The sequence below is a fragment of the Armigeres subalbatus genome, chromosome 3 (genome assembly GCF_024139115.2).
Source record: "Armigeres subalbatus isolate Guangzhou_Male chromosome 3, GZ_Asu_2, whole genome shotgun sequence".
NCBI classification, from domain to species: domain Eukaryota; kingdom Metazoa; phylum Arthropoda; class Insecta; order Diptera; family Culicidae; genus Armigeres; species Armigeres subalbatus.
Window position 1 is genome coordinate 418,259,702 of NC_085141.1, and position 22,389 is coordinate 418,282,090.

Sequence of the window (22,389 nt, forward strand, 5' to 3'; positions counted from 1 at the left end):
CCCATATTGCCAGGGTTTATTCTAAATGAGTTTTTGGCCCCTGCTGGCCTTCCGGGAACTTGTTCCAGAATGACAATTCCGGTTGATATCCATCCTATGGTCTCAACTACATGGAAACGTGTTTCCGGAACAATTCCAAGAATTTTGATACCCATACTGCCAAGGATTCTCCCAAATGAATTTATGGTCACTGTAGGCCCTCGGGGAACCTGTTCCAGAATGACCATTCCGGTTGATATCCATCCTATGGTCTCAACTACATGGAAAACATGTTTCCGGAACAATTCCAAGAATATTGATACCCATATTGCCAGGGATTCTACCAAATGAATTAATGATCACTTTAGGCCCTCCCCTCCGGGAACCTGTTCCAGAATGACCGTTCTGGGTCATATCCAATCTATGGTCTCAAGTACATGGAAAACATGTTTCCGGAACAATTTCAAAAATTTTGATACCCATATTGCCAGGGTTTATTCTAAATGAGTCTTTGGCCCCTGCGGACCCTCGGGGAACCTATTCCAGAATGACCGTTCCGGTTGATATCCATCCTATGGTCTTAACTACATGGAAAATATGTTTCCAGAACAATTCCAAGAATTTTGATACCCATATTGTTAGAGTTTATTCTAAATGAGTTTTTGGCCACTACGGGCCCTCCGGGAACCTGTTCCAGAATGACCGTTCCGGTTCATATCCATCCTATGGTCTCAACTACATGGAAATTATGTTTGCGGAACAATTCCAAGAATTTTGATACCCATATTGCTAGGGTTCATTCTAAATGAGTTTTTGGCCCCTACGGACCCTCCGGGAACCTGTTCCAAAATGACCGTTCCGGTTCATATCCATCCTATGGTCTCAACTACATGGAAATTATGTTTGCGGAACAATTCCAAGAATTTTGATACCCATATTGCTAGGGTTCATTCTAAATGAGTTTTTGACCCCTACGGACCCTCCGGGAACCTGTTCCAAAATGACCGTTCCGGTTCATATCCATCCTATGGTCTCAACTACATGGAAAACATGTTTTCGGAACAATTCCAAGAATTTTGATACCCATATTGCTAGGGTTTATTCAAAATGAGTTTTTGGCCACTACGGGCCCTCCGGGAACCTGTTCCAGAATGACCGTTCCGGTTCATATCCATCCTATGGTTTCAACTATATGAATAACATGTTCCCGAAACAATTTCAAGAATTTTGATACCCATATTGCCAGGAATAAATTTGCGGCCACTATAGGGCCCACGGGAACCTATTCCGGGATGTCCGTTCCGAGTCCATATGATCACGTGGTCCTAATACGTTGGGAAGTCATAATCCTCGAATTTTCTGCGAAACTGGTAGCTCAGGGTACAAGAAATCATCATTTGGATTCTATAAGATCATCTTCTCCATTTTTGAGACATGGTCTAGCAAATCCGGAACTCCGGTAACCAGATAATCCGGATCGGTCCTATGTGACATGGAACGGATAGAGGATGAATTTCTTAATCCATAGCAAAAGGAATCGTCGAAATCGGTTGAAAACTGACGAAGTTATGGTCATACCAAAACGTGGGTACCCGGGTACCCTGTCGGTACGTTACGGGGTAAAAATATTCAGAAGCCCCTCTCCAAGCCCCCCCTTACTGGATTATCATTTTCGTACCACCCAAACCTTAATTTTGCCGAGTTTGAAGATGTCACGGAGTTTCAATTTCCTGCGATGTTCAGAACCCTAAAAAAATTTCACTTGAAAACGAAAAAGGTACCCGGGTACCCTGTCGGTAACAAAAGGGTTAATCGTAAGAAACTATGATGTGTGCATGGCGTCACAGCGCCTTCTTCTTGTTTTCCTCGCCACGATGCAAAAAAAATCTTTCGCGCGCGCCCCAGATCAATACATACTCTCTCTATAATCTTAAAGGTTGTTGGATCAGATTGTTTAATACAGTAATATCACTATTTCGAAACAAATGTTTTCACTATTTCGAAAAAAATATTTTCAATTTTTCAATCATTTTATAAATATAAATCCTTAATTAAATAAATTTTATAAATACACAATCCTTGACAGGTACTCAGACATGATTCATAATAAATCATAGCACAATGGGAATAAAAGGGCCCGTGACGGTACTTATTTAGATGCCGCTATTTTAGAGGTCCGGAAAAACCCCATTCTTATGTAAATCCGAGGAATCGATTGGTGATATCGGAAAGGGCCCATTTTTCCCGATTTTCCCCAAAATACACCATAAAGACGAATTAATCAACGGAAAATCTTATTTGCCGCTCCCGGAGAGGACTCAAATATCACTCAAGTGTTGATGGAATATTGGTTAAATGGATTGCGTTGAATTCTGTACGTGACATAACTCAACATTAGCTTATTTTGCCCGATTCTACCCTAAACTCAGTTTTAGTTAAATAGGCTGCACGAAAGTAATTCCTCGCGTTTAAATACATACAGACAGCATAATCTAATCGTTTCGTGATTTACGAAAGGGTCCATTTTGTCCGATTTTTCCCAAAATATAAGCGAATTAATCATCGGAAAATCTTATTTAGCTCTCTCGGAGAGCTCTCAAATGTCAATCATGAGTCAGTCAGTCCATTGGGGAAATGGACTACATTGAATTCTGTGCGTGAAATAACTCAAAATTAGCCTATTCCGCTCGATTCTCCCTTTAGCTCATGATTTAGTTAATAAAAGTAGCTGGAAAGTATTTTCTCTCGTTTAAAATGATGTTTGCTGGTACAAATCTACCCAAAAATATGTTTGTCTGCATGTTAGAATTTGAAATTTTGGAATTCAAGATGGCGATTTCCAGTTTGTTAAAACGACTGGAAACCTTTCAATACCTCAAAGGAATTCTTCCGGAAGTTCCTCAAAGGAATTCCTCCGGAAATTCCTCAAAGGAATTACTTTGGAAGTTCCTCAAAGGAATTCCTTCGGAAGTTCCTCAAAGAAATTCCTTCCGAAGTTCCAGAAATTAATTTCTCCGGAAGTTCCCCAAATTCCTTTGAGAAACTTTCGGAGGAATTCCTTGATAGAACCTCCGGAGGAATCCCTTTGTGGAACTTCCCGAGAAATTCTTTTCAGGAATCTCTGGAGTAATTCCTTTGTAGAACTTCCATAGAAACTCCTTTGTACAACTCCCGGAGGAACTCCTTTGAGGAACTTCCAAAGGAATTTATTTGAGGAACGTCTGGAGAAATTCCTTCGAGGAACTCCTTTGTAGAACTTTCGGAGAAACTCCTTCGAGGAACTTCCGGTTGAATTCCTTTGAGAAATTTTCAGACGAATTCCTTCGAGAAACTTCCGGAGGAATTCCTTTGAGAATCTTCCTGGAGATTCCTTTGAAGAACTTCCGAAGGGATTCTTTTGAGGAATTTTCGGAAAAAAAATCTTTGATGAACTTCCGGAGAAATTCCCTAGTAGGAACTTCCGAAGGAATTCCTGGAGGAGCTTCTGGGGGAACTTCCGGAGAAATGCCTGGAGGAACTTCCGGAGGAATCACAGGAGGAACTTGCGGATGAATTCCTGGAGGAACATCCGAAGGAATTTCAGGAGGAACTTTCGGTGGTGTCTGAAGTACCATCGATTGGCTATCATCAATGAAAGCAGCTCTTAAGCCATAAATTAAGGCGAGACGAATTTTGATCAAAATACAAATGATTCACTTGTTGATGGCAGATAGTTTCCGTCGGTAGTAGTCCAAACGACTTATCTGATTTTATAAACAAAGATTCATATGTCGATTTGCCGAATCTGATAGCACTCCCACGCAAACCAACACCTTCAATACGTAGGGGAAGCCTTCGGCTACCTGTTTGCATGGGAGTGCTATCAAATTCGGCAAATCGAAGTTTAAATTTTTGTTTACAAAAGCAGATACATAAGTTATTTAGAAAACTTGGTGTTGATTTGTGGCACCTCCCTCCGATGCGCGTTCGTGATTCTTTTACCGACGGTAATTTTCTGGCATCGGAAAGCGGTTAGTTTGCCTTTTAAAGAAAATTCTTCACACAACAACCTTCCCTTGTATAAAATGGTGGTCCTGAAAAGAATCAATTTATTGGTCCAGCAATAAAACCAGATCCAGAACCTGGAGTGCCACTGATGCCGACGATATCCACTCGATAGTATGTCGCTAAACCGCTACAGATGCAAAGACCACCGCCATCGATGCTAGGACCGCCACCAGCGCCATCGTTCTGTGCGCTCTCCATTCGCGCTCTCCGTGATCAGTCACCGTGGATCATCGTACAGAAATTACGCACGAGCGCGAATCATGGGCGTTTTTATACCCGGAGGGTAGTAGTAGTAGAAGTTTTATTTAGGGTTATCTGTTCCTATATCAATAACAATAAGGCAATGCGCATATGAAATGCATTGATTTCTCACCCAATAATCAAGAAACATGAGAATAATTATGCTCGCCTCACGTAATTTTTAATTGAGAACAATTTGGCAACTTCAAAAAAGAAATTATTATCACATTCTAAAAGTATTTAGCTAAACAACATCATCACCGCCATGTACCTATTTCAATAACATTCAAAAACAGTTAATCCTATGCTTGTACCTAGAGGCCTGAATAAGAGAAACGCGGATAAAAAAAAATGTGACTCTGCCAACACTGCATTCATTCTTCTTCATCAAAGAACAACACATGAAAAGGAAGAAATGGTTTATGTAGATAAAGTCTCACAATCCGCTATTTAATGTGTCCACATAATTAAACAATAGAATCCAATAAACAATGCAATTTCATTTCATAATCTATAAATAACTTGCATATATTATTGCAAACTTATGTAAAATTTGTTTATTTAAAAATGGCATGAAATCGAATTTAGCCGTTTTCAGTATTTGAGCCAACATTTTGGCTGCTTGACAGGTCTCCTGCTCGATTGGCTGCTGTTTTTTGACGGTTCGATTGGCGGCACATACTTATCCGCGTTTCTCTTATTCAGGCCTCTACTTGCACCTATATCAATAATACTGTTTCCAACATAAAATACGCACACTATTACTTGTGTGTATAGTGTATACGTAACGATATGATTGCAGTGATGCCGAATTCGTCGATGTTTTGTATTTGAGTTGAAATATAATTACAAAATTGCAGCTTTTGTTGTAGTTTTTCAACTGATCAGTTTAATTTTATGTTTGTATTAGATAATTTTTTCGATATTCCTTATTTTAAAAACATAAGAGTTGAATTTCACAGTAAAAGTTCATTCAAGCATTTTTTAAATAAAAATCTAGGTCGGCAACCCTTGAGAGTACTGCAAGCCATGTAAACAGTTTGGAATATGGACAGGGATAATTTAGACGTTGTTCGTAATAAACCTATATCAAACTATAGGAAATCGCGTTGGTTTTTCAAGTATAATTATATGTATAGTGAAAATGTGATGTGCGTTATGTGTTGTGAAGTGAATTTTGAAAGAATACATTTGTGTTGACTTGAAATTGAGTGGAAAATAACGGCGTGAAAACAGATGAATCTGCTAGTAGCAATCGAGCAGTGCATCAAACCATCAGTTCAGAGGTAGGAAAAAGAAAAAAAGTGCTTTATAATTTTATCTTTTAATAATTTGGTTCATAATACATATAATTTGATACATAAACAAAATCTTGAATAATATTACAAGCTTTCAAGAATGTGTTCCATCCATTATTGTGTACATACGATGTGAGAAATGGTAATTAAATTGATTTTTTATTTGGTTTATCGACGGTTGAGATTAATATACGGGCTGTTATTTATATGGGAACAGATACCCTACGTGGCTTTAAAAGCTAAGCCTCATTCGCCACATTAATATACCCGAAGGGTCGTTTGCATTCGTATATCATGAGGCTAGTACGATGATACTTTTATGCCCAGGGAAGTCGAGACAATTTCCAATCCGAAAATTGCCTCGACCGGCGCACCGGGAATCGAACCCAGCCACACTCAGCATGGTCTTGCTTTGTAGCCGCGCGTCTTATCGCACGGCTAAGGAGTTTAAATGACATTGACAAAATGCTGCAGAGTTTCCGAGTCGATTGATATAAAAATCTTGAAAATCCATCGGTAGATAAAGGCTTTTTTAATGTTCAAAATCTTACATGATTTAGTGACGATCCTCAATTTAAGAACGATTTTTTTCGCAAAAAGACAGACGTTGTCCTAAGCCAAAAAATATATTTTTAAATATCTTGAAAACTACAACTCTTACTGTACCTGTGTTCAAAACAACTTCTTCCCACCTGTGCTCAAAACAATAGCAGAGTTTTTCATACAAAATGCCCTACTTCCACAAGCTGTAACTTTATTCCCCGATGACCGATTGGGTTGACCTATGGCACTGATCTACTAATATGTTGAAGTATTGAAATTCCCGTTTTTAGTGACCACCCGTTAGGCACTACAATACGATAGCCCTCATCAGCACACCTTCTTCAACAATAAGTTCCGTTTTTTTTTTAGTTCAGGATCTTTCCTATTGGTTGGTCAGTCAGACTTTACATAGCTAACCATCCCGTCGACTTTCAATGATCTGCTGTTTCCATTCTACAATCTCCGATTCTATGAACTGCAGGAACAAAACCTCTTCATCATTAACATCGTCATTCGTACAGCATTTCACTGATGACCGCGACAGGAAATCAGCTACCTTGTTAGCTGTTAGTTGAAATAGCTACCAAGTTCTAATTGGTCAACGCTGTAGCTTGCCAAACACCATATCCGGAATGCCCTTTTTTTCAAATAGCGTCCCAACAAGTAACCACTCAAACTACGGACGGCATAGTGAACGGCCAATGCTTCAATATCCAGTGTACTCTGGAGTGTACTCTTGTTCATGGCTTTTGAATACTGTAAAATAAAGGTAAATTGGATTTAATTTCCATCTGGATAAACTTGCAGCAGCACAGCGCCAACACCTTTGCCCGAAGCATCCGTCACCAGCACCACCGGTAAATTAGGATCATATGGAACCAGTACATTTTCAGAACAGAGCATGACCTTGATATATTATGGAACAGGGTTGTTAATCGTTAATTATTTATCGTTATCGCCGATAAAGTTGATTGTGTTCAACGTTATCGGTTGCTACGATAAAGATGAATCAACTCAATAATCATCGTAGTTCGATAATTTAACACTAATGTCGTTTTCGTTTTTGAGGTGTAGCGACACTGTTTAGTGCAGCATTTTGCACGGCAAAAACGAACATTTTGAGTGCAGTTGGGTTTGTTTGTTATGGATACCATAAAAAGAAAACAATAACAACGTGAGAAACTTGAAAACAAACTACACTACACGGCACACTCTGATTTTTTCTGGTGCTACACTGCTTGTTTCAGTGCAAGAAAAATGCTACACTGGTGTAGCACGAAAATCAAAAACGAACATTTTCGGTGCAAAAGTGTAGCACGAGTGTAGCTACACCGCAAAAACGAAAACGACATAAGTTAACGTAAGTTAACTCGATATTTCATCGATGATGTGGTTACTAGATTACGCCAAAAAAGTGTGTGTATAATTTTGACAGAAGTCGAGAGTCGAGTCGAATTTGATTAAAGCGTGGCCTGACACTCTACGGAAAGAAGAAAGTGAGTGTTCTGATGACGACTTTTTTATCACTGATATTTGCACTAACCAGGCAGACTCCGAGATGGGGTCACATCATTATACCCTTCTACAGCGAACGCATGAGGTCTTTTTTTAGACAATATTTATAAAATAAGCAAGAATATGTAGAGAAAATTATTTTCAGCTTTTTAGTGGAATGTCTTCACTTGTCATAAGACGAGTTTGTACAATCCCATTGAAATTCCACCACTTAAGAGAACGATCGCGTGGTCGGACGAATTATTGTGTTCTGCATTGCGCGGCCGGTAATAAAATTCATCAGTTCAGTGCGTGATCTCTCTTTTTTCGAAGCAGACTTGGTAGTCATATGGCTACTGCTTCTGCCTCATACGCAGGAGGTCGTGGGTTCGTTCCATTCTCCTACTTTGTATCATTCTCTTTATTTCTCATGTTCTAGCAATCGCTAGACTGGACTTCCATACCGTTTCCATTACTATTCCTATACCTTCAACTTGAGTATTCTAACAGTAATCTGCTAGAATTGGAAATGAACTATAGAGCTCGTTTCCTACATCCAATTAGAAATTCCATGAGTTACCTTCTCCTATCTATCACATTGGCAGCTCGTTAACCAAGACGGACCTCTGCCTCTCCAACCTAACCCAGAAATTCCAATAAATTCCGCATGATCTCGTGGCAAGTGCAGAGGTATATTCGGCTTGCAGTGGGCGAGTGATTGCATCATCATTTCCTCCCCCTTCCCTACATTGACTTGCATTCTGACGTGGCAGGCGCCAGTATGACCTAACAAATGAGATCACCAGTACTTGTACATTGTAGATGTGTGCTAGTCCCAAGCAAACATCTGTTGGTTCCCTGTGCAAGAACAGCTGATCTGGTCATAATGGAGTAGCAACTACGAGCAGTCAATCAAGCTCAAGCTCAAGCTCCCATTGAAATTCCACCACTTAATTGTATCTTGACTAACCAATAAAGGTACCGAAAGTCGGATCAGAATTAATATAGCGTTTTGGCTGGTCATCAGACTGCAAAGCCGATAAATACTTCAACGAGTTAATTATATTCGATAACCACCTCCACGATGTATCTTGACAGATACGTATTTCGACCTCAACAGTAAGGCCGTCTTCAGTGTCTCGTACTTGACTCGACTCGGAATTTCAATGGGATTGTACAAACTCGTCTTATGACAAGAATATGTAGCTGGAATTCAAACACCTTGGGAATTAGGATTGGAGTTCAAGAGTCAAATATCAGGCATAGTGCACCAGCACCAAGTGAAAATACACTCGACGATGAATTGGTCCACCCATTCAGCACGATTCCGGTTGGGCTGAGCAGCTTAATCCGCCTTATGGGTAATAAAATAAGTTAAATTATGTTATACATGTAGGTGCTCCGGATCTCCAAATTTAAAATTTAGTTAACCACGCTTGATTAAACATAAGTTTTAAGATTATATAAAATTGCTCTCAGACTATATATTATAGAAAACTGGGGCTCTCTGTAACTCCTTTGAATCCTAATTTTAGTTAAAAATTGAAAAGCGTATTTAACATGTTATGGCAATGATATTGAATCAATTTGTGAATTTTTGCACTTTCAACTGTAGTACATGTTGCAGGAGGTTTGCTGGAAGGGATCAATGGTGCGAACGTTTTGAGGTAATCATACCATCTACCAGAGCTGCGGCAATACACACGAGCTGGGAACAGCTTTCATAGTGATGGGCGATATGCAAAGGCGCGTGATCGGGTGGTGGCCGATCAATGAAAGAATGTGCAGGTTGAGGATCAAAGGCCGGTTCTTCAACTTCAGCATAATCAACGTCCATAGCCCACACTCCGGAAGCACTGATGATGATAAGGACGCATTCTACGCGCAGCTGGAACGTGAGTACGACAGCTGCCCAAGCCACGACGTCAAAATCATCATAGGAGATTTGAACGCTCAGGTTGGCCAAGAGGAGGAGTTTAGACCGACTATTGGAAAGTTCAGCGCCAGTGATGTCATTTCACTGGGGTTTTACACTAGAGTGTAAGAGATTCTATCGAAATGAGGATAAGAGAATCAAAACGCAGCGCGTAAAATGAACCTTCTGCTGTGAGTGATCTGGTATGCGCGCGTAAGAGAGCGCTTGCGTAGAGAAATCAAGGCAGCGTACACCCACTCACCACTCTAGAGAATTGAATTTTAGGTGCACTCAAGTTCTCTCACTTCAGTTAGATCCTCAGCGTGCCTCACTCCAGTGTACCACTGCAGTGATATCACCACAGAGTTGCGTTCGAACGATTCTGCTGTTCAGTTATTCGTTCCCTGCTCGATATTGTGATGAAGGACCGGCATGAGTCGCATGCAAACAGTCCGGATTCCGGAATCAAGGTGAAACGGGTACGCTGTATGAAAGTATCAGCAGCAGAAATCGACTGTAACATGAAACTTTCCTATTTTAAATTACACGTGGCGATTGCGTAGCGTTGTTAAATAGATTTTATGAAACTTTTTGGTTGTCATTCTTCGTTTTGATCTATCTTTCGGATTGCTAAAGTATAGCGATAAAAGAAATGCTATTGTAAACAAGTACCACATTTATTGCGGGATTTTAGAAATTTAAATTTGTGAATCTGAAGGATGAGCAGAGTTGACAGTCATAGCGTGTTAAACAAGGATGTTTTTGATTTTGGTAACTTGGGCTCGAACACTTAGTAGTTTATCAATAACTCATTCCAGAGGCTAAATTTCAAAATGCAATGAATGATGTACTTCTTGCAAAGGTTTTTCTACAACACTGCCGAATTGTTCGTTGTTTAAATTTCACTAATAACGGAGTCAAAGCGCGAGTTGCAGTAACCTAAACCAAAATATTGAAATTTTGTTATCATTTATTATAAGTTACTGAAACTAGCGCGAGGAACTAAGCACGTTCAACTACTATTTCTTTGCCTACTTTATTCCACTACTTTACTCACTACTTATCTTAAGTCTACTTTATTCCACTACTTTATTCCACTTATCTTAAGTCTACTTTATTCCACTTATCTTAAGTGTGCATTCAAAAGCTCATCAATTATGTTTCAGACACGGTACACCCACGGCTATCGGAACTATTACCCTTGTTGAATTCAAACAGCGAACTGTTAGTTTGTTGCTTTAGCCAAGCAAGCCGTTGGCATGTCCACGAGTCCCTCCAAGACACGTGGATTCGCAAAGTTAGTTTCAATTTCGGAAACATGTGCCGTGCATATGCGTAACCAAGTTATTTAAGTAAGTTTAGTTTTAGTTTAAGATTTCTATGAAAAAAATAACGAAAATTATCTTCAAATTTTACATGAATGAATATAATGCAAATCAAATTAAAAGAGATAAGATATATTAAATCAAAATAGTGATGAATCAAAAACATAACTAATCAAATAGAAATACATTTTAAAACCAATTTAAAAAAAAACCATTGAACCATTTAACCATTTAACCAGAAGTAAATAAATTCTAATACGAAAGTCTGCAAAAGCTGAAAAATATTTGCGAAATCATAAATTCGATTACTTTTTGTTCTTCATGTTCTATCTCAAGAAGCTTATTTTTTTATAAAGTGATGTCACCTTTCTCGTTATTATCCATACAGCTACTTAATTTGACCAGAGTCGGTAAAACTTCACTGAGCTTTCTGAATACGGATCAGATCACCCAGTAATTTAAACAGCAATATTTAACAATACCGAGTTTTCAGCATACTCAAAAATATCAAATAAATATGAACATAACTGAGTTAGTCAGTAAATGAGGATTTATTTTTTGGAAAAATAATTCACTGACTTACTTACTTACTTACGGAACCTGTACACCTCCGGTGGTGCAAAGGGCCGACTTGAAAGATCTCCATCCTGAGCGTTGCCCGGCTATCGCTTTAACCTGTTGCCAGGTTAGATTTCGGTCGACTTCTTTTATTTCTTTATTGAGGCTTCGCCGCCATGAGCCTCTGGGTCTGCCTCTGCTGCGATGTCCCGCTGGGTTCCAGTCTAATGCTTGTTTACAGATTTCGTTTCCGCCCCTACGTAGAGTGTGGCCGACCCAGCCCCACTTCCGATCCCGAATTTCTGTTGCTATCGGCCTCTGGTGACAACGACGATGGAGCTCATTGTTTGAGATCCAGTTGTGAGGCCACCAGGCCCGAATTATATACCGCAGGCATCTGTTAATGAACACCTGCAGCCGTTGAGTGTTCTCCACTGATACACACCATGTTTCGCTAGCGTATAACAGCACAGATTTCACGTTAGAGTTGAAAATTCGTATTTTGGTGCGTTCACTTATCTGCCTGTTTTTCCAGATATTTCTTAAACTCGCAAAGGCAGCCCTTGCTTTCTTGATCCGTGCGCCTATGTCGATCTTGGTACCGCCGTCCGACGCCATTTGGCTACCAAGATATTGGAAGCTTTCAACATTCTCCACTGGTTGCCCGGCTACTGTGAAACTGGAAGGAGTCGCCGTGTTTACATCCAACGATTTGGTTTTGTTGACGTTGATGACTAAACCTGCCGAAGAGAAGCGCTCGGCAAGGTCGTTGTTCTGCATATCAGAGCGCCGTTGCGCGAGGAGTGCAACGTCATCAGCCAATTCGAAGTCGTTTAGATGCTCCATGGTTATAGGCTGCCATAACAGCCCGCGGTTTGGTTCACGGTCAATCGCACCTACCAGAATCTCATCGATTACGATGAGGAACAGTAACGGTGATAGGATACATCCTTGCCTCACACCAGCTACGACCCGGATAGGGTCGGACAGGACCCCATTGTGCAGCACTCTACACGAAAAGGCCTCGTACTGTGCTTCGATGAGGCCGATGATTTTCTCAGGAACTCCCTTGCGTCTCAGGGCGCCCCACATATTCTCGTGATTGAGATTGAGAATTCACTGACTGGACAGTACTTAATTTGACCAGAGTCTGGACAGTCAATGTTCTTTTGCATAAAATAAAAGTATGGATAAATAAAGACTTTGGTAGGCTCTGATTTATTACTGTCAGACTGAGATTGAATAAAAAGAAAATCTTTGACTCTTTATCAGCATCACTAACGATATGTAGCATAATATGCCAGATGCTCAATACGATAATTTGGGAAGCTATACTTCATGATAAATTCTTTTTAAAAAGTTGCAGACAGAGAGCACCGGTTCTCATGATGCATTTCAACTTGTTTTACACAGCTGTGCGATCTGTGGCTGAGTGGCGCTGTATAAATTTCTACCGACTTTTTGTGCTGTTCAACAATCTATGAATTTAATGATTTCTTTAGTAAAGATAAGTAAACGTCAAAATAATCATCCAAACGTTGGTTTACTGAAATACTAGAATTTCAGTAAAAAAGAAATTTCGCAGTTGAAACTCGGCAAACAAAATACCGAACATTCAAATGCTGGTTAAGTATGAAGGCATTAATCCCTCTTGATTATTTCATCAATCTCGTTATAGTTTTATAATTAAGCGATCCTAAACGAATTCTACTATTCCAATTAAAAACTGAACGAAAAAAGCTCGTCGAGTTTATGGAATTTAAAGCTTTCCTGTCAACACTACAAGAAAGGTAGTATATAATATGAATACTAAAATTAAAAATATGAAGAATTAAAAATTGGCAAACATAATGAGTGATATGAAGCAACTATGATTTGCTCAATTTAGGTAGAACTCTTTTTCCATACAATTTTGAAAAACATATGCATTTTGCATTTGATATAATCCCCTCCCTCCCATAAATCGCATCACTCACCAAAGTGAATCCAGATAAAATATCCTCCTCCCAAGACAATCGTGGAGGTGTTCTCGGTCTCTAGTAGCAACGAGAGTCGAACTAACGATCCTTCCTTTCCTATATGACCGTAATGAAGTGGCCAGCGCCGTTATTGATTTAAAATACGTGAGCTTCTGAAACGTGTACATTGAGAATGGATAGAAAATCCCATGCTCCATTCACATGGTTCTCTGTGCAATTTCACACGTTCCAGTCAATCACGGAGTAGTAACTACGAATTGTACGGTCATAATGCTCATGCTCTATTTTTAAAAACCTATCCATTTTGTCCAATTTGATTGTATTTTAACTATGTATCTACTATTTGCAATTAATGTGAAGACTATGGAAAAGCAGCACTTTAAAAAAATATAAAATCCCATCGCATCGTCTTGTGAATCACAAGGCATTTACCTATGCGCTAAACCAGTGATGGCCAAAGAGTGGCCCGCAGGCCGCATGCGGCTCTCGAAACCTTTTTCTGCGGCCCGCGAAGTATTTGAAAATATACACAATATGTGGCCCGTTGATAAACATGAGATGACACGAAAAGCCAGGAAATTTATCATGTTCACAACATTAAGATGTTTAAGCACCCTAAAGCAAAAATTATGTTATCATCATGATTAACTATATCTATCACTTCATAGATATTACGTAAGCCAACAGCAAACAACTTCGGGCTATGAAAATAGCTAATTCGTCCTTTGTTCGCAGATTCAAATGTTGAACTTAAGATCAAAATAATGAAAACATTACTATTACATCGCCCTGAAATAAGAATGCATTCAATATAAGTTAGGCCTTATCAACATTCAATTGAAAAGTAGCTTGATTTCTATCCCAAGAAATTATTGACTATTAACGTACTTTACGCAACGAAAAATATTTATCAAAGTCAAGATGTATTAGTTGATGAACAAAAGGTTTCAGTAAACTTCAATTGTTCGGAAATCTGGAAACACGGTAAATAGTGCGAAATGCAGATTAACTCGATTTCTATTCAACACCGCTGGCAAGTTCACATGGCTTCAAAATCATGTTTCTCGTTATTTCGCGCGACAAGTTATATCCAATGAGGTCTCATAATCTCACTCAATCACTCATCTCAATGTTAAATGACACAGAATTGGAAGATTCATTATTGTTGTCTCTACTATCGAGTTTAAATATTTTTCGTCTCATGTCCGCTGCCGCAAAAGTTTCTGTTAGTATGAACTTAAAATCAGTTGGCTATAAAACCAACTGTAAAAATGTTCTTACAAACATATTATTTGAAGAAAACCCAGGGCAACGAATTTGATTCGTTGTGTAATAGGTATAAAATTCATTTTGATTAAACTTAAAATTTCTATGTAAAACACGCTTTAACAGTTCAAAATTGCTGTGCAGCCCTTGGTAGTAAAAATGCTGGGGACAACTGCGCTAGACCTAATATCAATGCAGCTTGCAAATAATTGCCTTGTGCGAAGAAAAAGAAGAAAAAAACAACATCGGCAGTCATGCCGCTGCGCCGTCCATCCCAACGATCTCAGCAATCAACTGGTCGGGGTTCAGCCAAACTGCGCCATTTGCAGAAGGTTATCCTCAGTTATGGGGCTGAGGGATATCCGATACGATTTGTGATCAATTAAATCTACTAAATGAAAGTTTGAGTAGAAAAATCGGTAATTTATCATTGGCGCTTGTTGCGATTTGGCTGAACCCCGACCAACAGTTTCGCTCACTTCAGTTCGCACTGCAGTGCGGAATCTTCAGTGCGCACTGGTATAGTTCACTGAATTAGTTGACACTCAATCACTACAGCGCATCCCAGTGCTCTTTGTTCACGCTACAGTTTGGGACAGTGTGGAGTGCTTTAAATAGTGAGCGCAGCTTAGTTCATCGCTGCGCGCAGGAAAAGAGTGTAGTGATAATCAATGACGAGTGCGATGCTCTCAATTGTAGAAGAGTGTTGAGAGTAATCTGGCACTCGCTCTTTACTACACAGAGGAGAATGACAACACTGTTCAGCGCTCACCGGCTGACGAACGAAAACGGCCTACGACTAATTGATTTCGCCGCCTCCAAGAATATGGCCATTCGCAGCACCTACTTCCAACACAGCCTCCCGTATCGGTACACCTGGAGATCACCACTGCAGACAGAATCACAAATCGACCACGTTCTGATTGATGGACGGCACTTCTCCGACATTATCGACGTCAGGACATATCATGGCGCTAACATCGACTCTGACCACTATCTGGTGATGGTTAAACTGCGCCCAAAACTATCCGTCATCAACAATGTTCGGTACCGACGACCGCCGCGGTACGACCTAGAGCGACTGAAGCAACCTGATGTCGCCACTGCATACGCGCAGCATCTCGAGGCAGCGTTGCCGGAAGAGGGTGAGCTCGATGGGGCCCCTCTTGAGGACTGCTGGAATACAGTCAAAGCAGCTATTAACGACGCAGCGGAGAACAACGTCGGGTATATGGGTCGAAGTCGACGGAACGATTGGTTCGACGAAGAGTGCAGACAGATTCTGGAGGAGAAGGACGCAGCGCGGGCGGTCGCGCTGCAGCAAGGTACCCGGCAGAACGTGGAACGTTATAGACGGAAGCGGAGACAGCAGACCCGCCTTTTTCAGGAGAAGAAACGCCGCCTGGAAGAAGCGGAGTGCGAGGAGATGGAACAGCTGTGCCGTTCTCAAGAAACACGCAAGTTCTACCAGAAGCTCAACGCATCCCGCAAAGGCTTCGTGCCGCGAGCCGAACTGTGCCGGGATAAGGATGGGAGCATCTTGACGGACGAACGTGTGGTGATCGAAAGGTGGAAGCAGCACTACGAGGAACATCTGAATGGCGCTGAGAGTACAGGCAGTGAAAGTCAAGGCAGCGGAGGAGATGACTACGTCAGTTCAGCGGACGATGGAAGCCAACCAGCCCCCACCTTGAGGGAAGTCAAGGATGCCATTCAACAGCTAAAGACCAACAAAGCCGCTGGTAAGGATGGTATCGGAGCTGAGCTCATCAAGATGGGCCCGGAAAAGCTGGCCACTTGCCTGCACAAACTGATAGTCAGAATCTGGGAAACCGAACAGCTACCGGAGGAGTGGAAGGAAGGGGTTATATGCCCCATCTACAAGAAAGGCGACAAACTGGAGTGTGAGAACTTTCGAGCGATCACCATCCTTAATGGCGCCTACAAAGTGATATCCCAGATCATCTTCCGTCGTCTGTCACCATTAGTGAACGAGTTTGTGGGAAGTTATCAAGCCGGCTTCGTTGACGGCCGCTCGACAACGGACCAGATCTTTACTGTACGGCAAATCCTTCAAAAATGCCGTGAATACCAGGTCCCAACGCACCATCTGTTCGTTGATTTCAAGGCGGCATACGACAGTATAGACCGCGTAGAGCTATGGAAAATTATGGACGAGAACAGCTTCCCTGGGAAGCTTACCAGACTGATCAAAGCAACGGTGGATGGTGTGCAAAACTGTGTGAAGATTTCGGGCGAACACTCCAGTTCGTTCGAATCGCGCCGGGGACTAAGACAAGGTGATGGACTTTCGTGCCTGTTGTTCAACATTGCGCTAGAAGGTGTTATGCGGAGAGCCGGGTGTAACAGCCGGGGTACGATTTTCAACAGATCCAGTCAATTTATTTGCTTCGCGGATGACATGGACATTGTCGGCCGAACATTTGCAAAGGTGGCAGAACTGTACACCCGCCTGAAACGTGAAGCAACAAAAGTTGGACTGGTGGTGAATGCGTCAAAGTCAAAGTACATGCTTGTGGGCGGAACCGAGCGCGACAGGGCCCGCCTGGGGAGCAGTGTTACGATAGACGGGGATACCTTCGAGGTGGTCGAGGAATTCGTCTACCTCGGATCCTTGCTAACGGCTGACAACAACGTTAGTCGTGAAATAAGAAGGCGCATCATCTGTGGAAGTCGGGCCTACTACGGGCTCCAGAAGAAACTGCGGTCGAAAAAGATTCGCCACCGCACCAAATGTGTCATGTACAAGACGCTAATAAGACCGGTTGTCCTCTACGGACATGAAACATGGACAATGCTCGAGGAGGACTTGCAAGCACTCGGAGTATTCGAGAGACAGGTGCTTAGGACCATCTTTGGCGGTGTGCAAGAAGACGGTGTGTGGCGGCGAAGAATGAACCATGAGCTCGCCCAACTCTACGGCGAACCCAGTATCCAGAAGGTAGCTAAAGCCGGAAGGGTACGATGGGCAGGACATGTTGCAAGAATGCCGGACAGCAACCCTGCGAAGATGGTGTTCGCTTCCGATCCGGCAGGTACGAGACGGCGTGGAGCGCAGCGAGCGAGATGGGCAGACCAGGTGCAGAACGACTTGGCGAGCGTGGGGCGTATCCGAGGATGGAGAGATGCGGCCTCGAACCGTGCATTGTGGCGTCAAGTTGTTGATTCAGTGTTATCTGTTTAGATGTTAACTAAATAAATAAATAATAAAGTAGTATTGTTATGCCGTATTTTTATAATAAATCCTCTAGACAAATGATCGTTATGTGGCGAGTTATTTTTTTGATTGACAAGACAACCTTATTTACTCTGTTATTTACTGTGTTTTGTTCCTCCTCAAGATGTTTTTAGTGCTCACGCAAAATTTGAACAACTTCTTCCAATAATGACCAAATGCTATCATTTTTTTCACAGCACAATCCATAAATATGCTGAATGATCTTCATTGATAAAAATGCCAACATTCCACCACAATTTCAGGATTTTTGGATTTTGACAAGCCTCAATTTGAAGAGACTTGATCCTATCTATTAGCCATCTATATAAAAATTTGTCTAAAAAATTCAAGAAAATATAATTTGTTCTCATTTTTTTGTAATTGGACAGATGTAATGAAGGGTTTGCTCTAAATAAATATTTATTCAGTAGATATCATAGAAAGGGAATCAATTCTCTCCAATTTTGAAGATTGCATGCGCTGTTTAATTCCATAGGAAAAATCGTTCATGAATACGCAGCAAGTCGGAAAATCTGCGTATTTTGTAGGAATAATATTTAAAAATTCAGAGAGCATGGTCGTCATTACAAGCAGGAGGACGAGCGTTCAATCCCAGGCTCGTTGTACATGAATCTTCATATTTTTGTTTCGTTTTCTACCAAAACGATCCGTACCGTATTCCTGTCGCACTAAAAATTCCAAAAACTTCCGTGGTACCAGTGACAAATCGTAGAATTCTCTGCATTTTTCTAAAGTAGGTGTTCAGCTAATCCAATTATTTCACCGAGAAATCATTCTCGGGAAAGACAAACAGGTGTTATGAGTGAGTTATGAATTAAAACAGTGGCAATACAATTTTACTTACTCACTGAGTAGATAAAAGTTAGCGTGTACGTTTTTTGTTTCTCTTATGAGTTTGTGTGGTTCTTCTGAGATAAGAGTGGTGAGTGAAAGATGTTTTCCGCCAAAAATTACGGAAAAAATATTCTCCTTCGACCCAAAAACGCTTGATTTTGTCTCATCGAACTTGCAACTGAAATTGGAAGTCACTATTTGGTCACTTTTTCTGCAACTGAAAGTCACTATTTGGTCAGCTTTGGTCACTAAAGTCACTATTTTGAGTGGCTTCGGTCGCTACCAGCCCTGAATAAGGAAGATTTAACTCATGATAAATAGATTTTCAATTCGTTTTTTCTTCTCAAAACAAGAAATAAATTATGTTTCGCAAGAAAAAGCCTTCCAGTGCTCAAGAGCACTGCGGGGCGTACAATTCAAAACGGTGACGATAATCGCTCCTATCCGTATTCAAAATATTGCTGATCACTTCACACGCTACCCAAAGAACCGAAGAAGGCAACAGAAGCAAACATCGAAACTGGAGTAAGCTGTCGATTATAGAGAAGGAAGCCCCAAAACAAAGCGCAAAACTGCATCCACTCTGAATGGAAGAATATGCATGGGAACCGTAAGATGGTGATGGATGGGCGAGGGGCTATCATCCATCGATGCAATTTGTCGGTAGTTACTGGTCAGTGGCCGTGCACCTCCGTTATAGGAAGTAGCGTTTCAGCTTCGTTCGAAGCAGAACGAAGGGGTTTCATTGATCTTCGCCTGTCCGCACTGCAGCAGCCCGTCAGTCAGTCGGCCAACGGATGTAGTTGCGCAAAATTTGACCGATCCAAATATCGAACGGAAAACTGTATCGTAATTTTTTCACTACCGAATAAGGTCAAGCACGTTAAATGCCCATTTCTGGCACTATGCCTCCGTTTCGAGGGAAAATTGTGACTATTGTTATAATTGAAAATTACTGCCGTTTTTCCGCCCACTGCCCTATGCATATTTTGTTTTCAACTGCCCGGGTCAGTCGGGCATAGGTGCGGGTCAGGTGAAGTTATTTACCTAAAGCGTATGGCGAAAGCTATTCACATTAAATGCACATGATCGCCCATTTAAAATGTCTGATGGAAGCTAATTGAAGCTGGGACCGCAGATTTTTGTTCATTTGTTCAGTAGTTTTTCTGCACTATTTGTCCGTTCCACTAATAGGCAATGCCGGTTGATTACTGTCCATTAAATTACAACCAATTGGGTTTAAGGTAAAATGGAAAAGAGTACTCTTCTTTAATTTTCCCACATATTCAGATGCACACGTAGTTTTCTATAGGGTTACGGAAGATATTTTCGTGTGCAATATATTTTTAACATATTTTAATGGAACTTTTTCTATTAAGAACTCACAGTAGCAGAACATACTCAAACTCAGAACATACAAAATGCGGACAGAAATATCCGCCGTAACCCTATGTGATGTAATTGCATGACTATTTACTGCAGCGCTTGGCCTATTCGAAACAGACGGGGAGGTACATATAGTGTCTTGTCTTGGGTAGCTCTTGCAATCAGGCGAAGTTTTAGTGTAGTGTAATTATACTTTGATGACTATGGATAGAAGCCCTCAATGGGTTCAATGGGTCAGTAACTTCAAGAGTAATTCAACCAACAATCACACCGCCGAAAAGGTGTCGGTAGTGAATGTTTAAAATGAAGAAGAGGAGGAAGAAGATATCTGTTTTATTACTTTTATGTTGATTGACTGATATTATCGGAATGATGATTTCACTGCTTTAGTTTATAGCTTCTGAAGCTCAAGAACAATGCTTAATGTTAATAACTATCATCATCAGTATCAGCTTTTTCTTGTTGTGAATTAGCATTTTTGGTGCTTGGAAAGTTTTGGGATGATGTCAAAGCTTCGACCGATTAGAAGGAGCCTCAAACCTTGGGCTAAGGCTCAGCATATTGACCTATTTAGAGCTGATGAAACTTTTGCGCTATGTCGGTTTTTGAAATTCGATGAAAACATCATTCATCATTTTAATGTTTTTCATTTTCAAGTCCCAAGATTTATGTCTCAAATTTTCTAAAAAAAAAAGGTTATTAAAAAAATAATATCAAACCTCGACCTTCTGCGTATTTTAAAATCATGAGAGGCACAAGACAAGATTTTGTTTTGTTTAAATTTAAATGTCTTTGGTTATGTGATTTTTGAATCGAGATTTAGTTTTCTGATTCATATAACTTATTTCGAAGTGCACAGCATGCTACAAAGGTGTTGACGACTTAAAAAAAGCCTTGCAGTGCATCTGAAACCCTTACGAAGGAAATTGGTTTAATACCTGCTTCCTTCCATTTGGCTGCACCTGTTGCATAACGTTTGATGTCGACACACAGCCCGGGACAATTACCGTCACGATATTACCTTAGTTTTCTTCGTGCTCACACCGATTCCATTCCATTCATCAGATTATCTTTATCTTGAGAAAACGACTCCTAAATTATCGTCTCTTTCTTTTTCTCCCAAATTTTCCCTTTCAGCTGCCCATTGAACACAAAGCGAGCGTGAGTGAGGCCTGGGCTGCCATGTCCATTTCGATGGACCAGAACAGTTGCATCGGTTGGTCTGATTGTAGGAAACAGCAATTATGATGAACATCACCGCCCAGGCCGCCGTTAATCGTCTGACCGGCAGCAGCGCCACGGCTGGTCATGGCCCTTTGGTGGCCGCGGGTGCATCGACTGCGGCAATCGCTTCGACGACATCAGCGGTGATAAGTGGCGTCGGAGGCGTCTTTCCCAAATCCAAAGAATGCTGGGTGCTACCCAGCAATCATCCGCTGATGGCACCTCGGATGACTAGCGAAATCGTAAGCGACGACGATGACGACGACGACGAAGATGAAGACCAAGGGGAATCCCAAAGCGAAGACGATGAGTCATGTGGCACAGTTAGTGATTACTCGACGGAGGAGGTTCCAGTGTGGATCAAAGGGGAACAAAGGTTCATTTCCGGTGTGACAGAGGAAACAACCTGCGGAGATCTCATAGAAGCGTTGATACAGCAGGAAAACTTGGGTGCGGGGTCCAGTGGGACAAACGAAACAAAAGAATACTGCATTACAGAGCGGTGGCGGCAAGTGGAGCAAGTTCTCGACTGTAAAACGAAAGTCTTGCAGATCTGGTCGGCTTGGGGTAAAGCACAGCCGGAGGTAACGATGGGATGCTAATTGACGAATGAAGTAATTTAGATCACAATCACTTTTTAGGTAAAATTTATTCTCCGTCGAATGGATGGATCTCACGGATTGGCCCTGGCACCACCGTCCACGGGTGGTGCCATCGGATTGCCAGCCGAGCGTGACAAAGACAGTGGTCGGGGTAGCCCCACGGGGAGCATCAATAGTGCAATAGTGCGCCGGAAGCGTCATCGAGCGTCAAAGTCGTCCTTCGCGTGGATGACCCACGGAACCACCATTCATCCAAAGTCCAACAAAAACTCGATCGAGCGGCTCATGAAACTTATTCTAGAACAAGGGGACATTATTCAGCAGCAGTTGTCGAAATTGAGGTGAGTGAACGTAACACAAAAGCACACTAATTGGGGGGACCAACGTGACACTGCCGGGCAGTATCGGGCCAGTAAATGGCTTTTTTTTTAATTAGATAC

At 41.3% G+C, this 22,389-nt stretch overlaps 1 protein-coding gene across 1 annotated transcript in view; it reads left to right on the top strand.

Moving 5' to 3' along the window:
- The window catches only part of LOC134227307 (ras association domain-containing protein 10), a 122,099-nt gene that overhangs the window by 81,205 nt on the left and 18,505 nt on the right, over positions 1-22,389 (top strand). Inside the window, exons 3-4 of the mRNA XM_062708689.1 lie at positions 21,261-21,931; positions 21,989-22,290. Coding sequence (XP_062564673.1) covers positions 21,368-21,931; positions 21,989-22,290 — 866 coding nt within the window. The 5' untranslated portion in view covers positions 21,261-21,367. The remainder of the gene's footprint in view (positions 1-21,260; positions 21,932-21,988; positions 22,291-22,389) is intronic.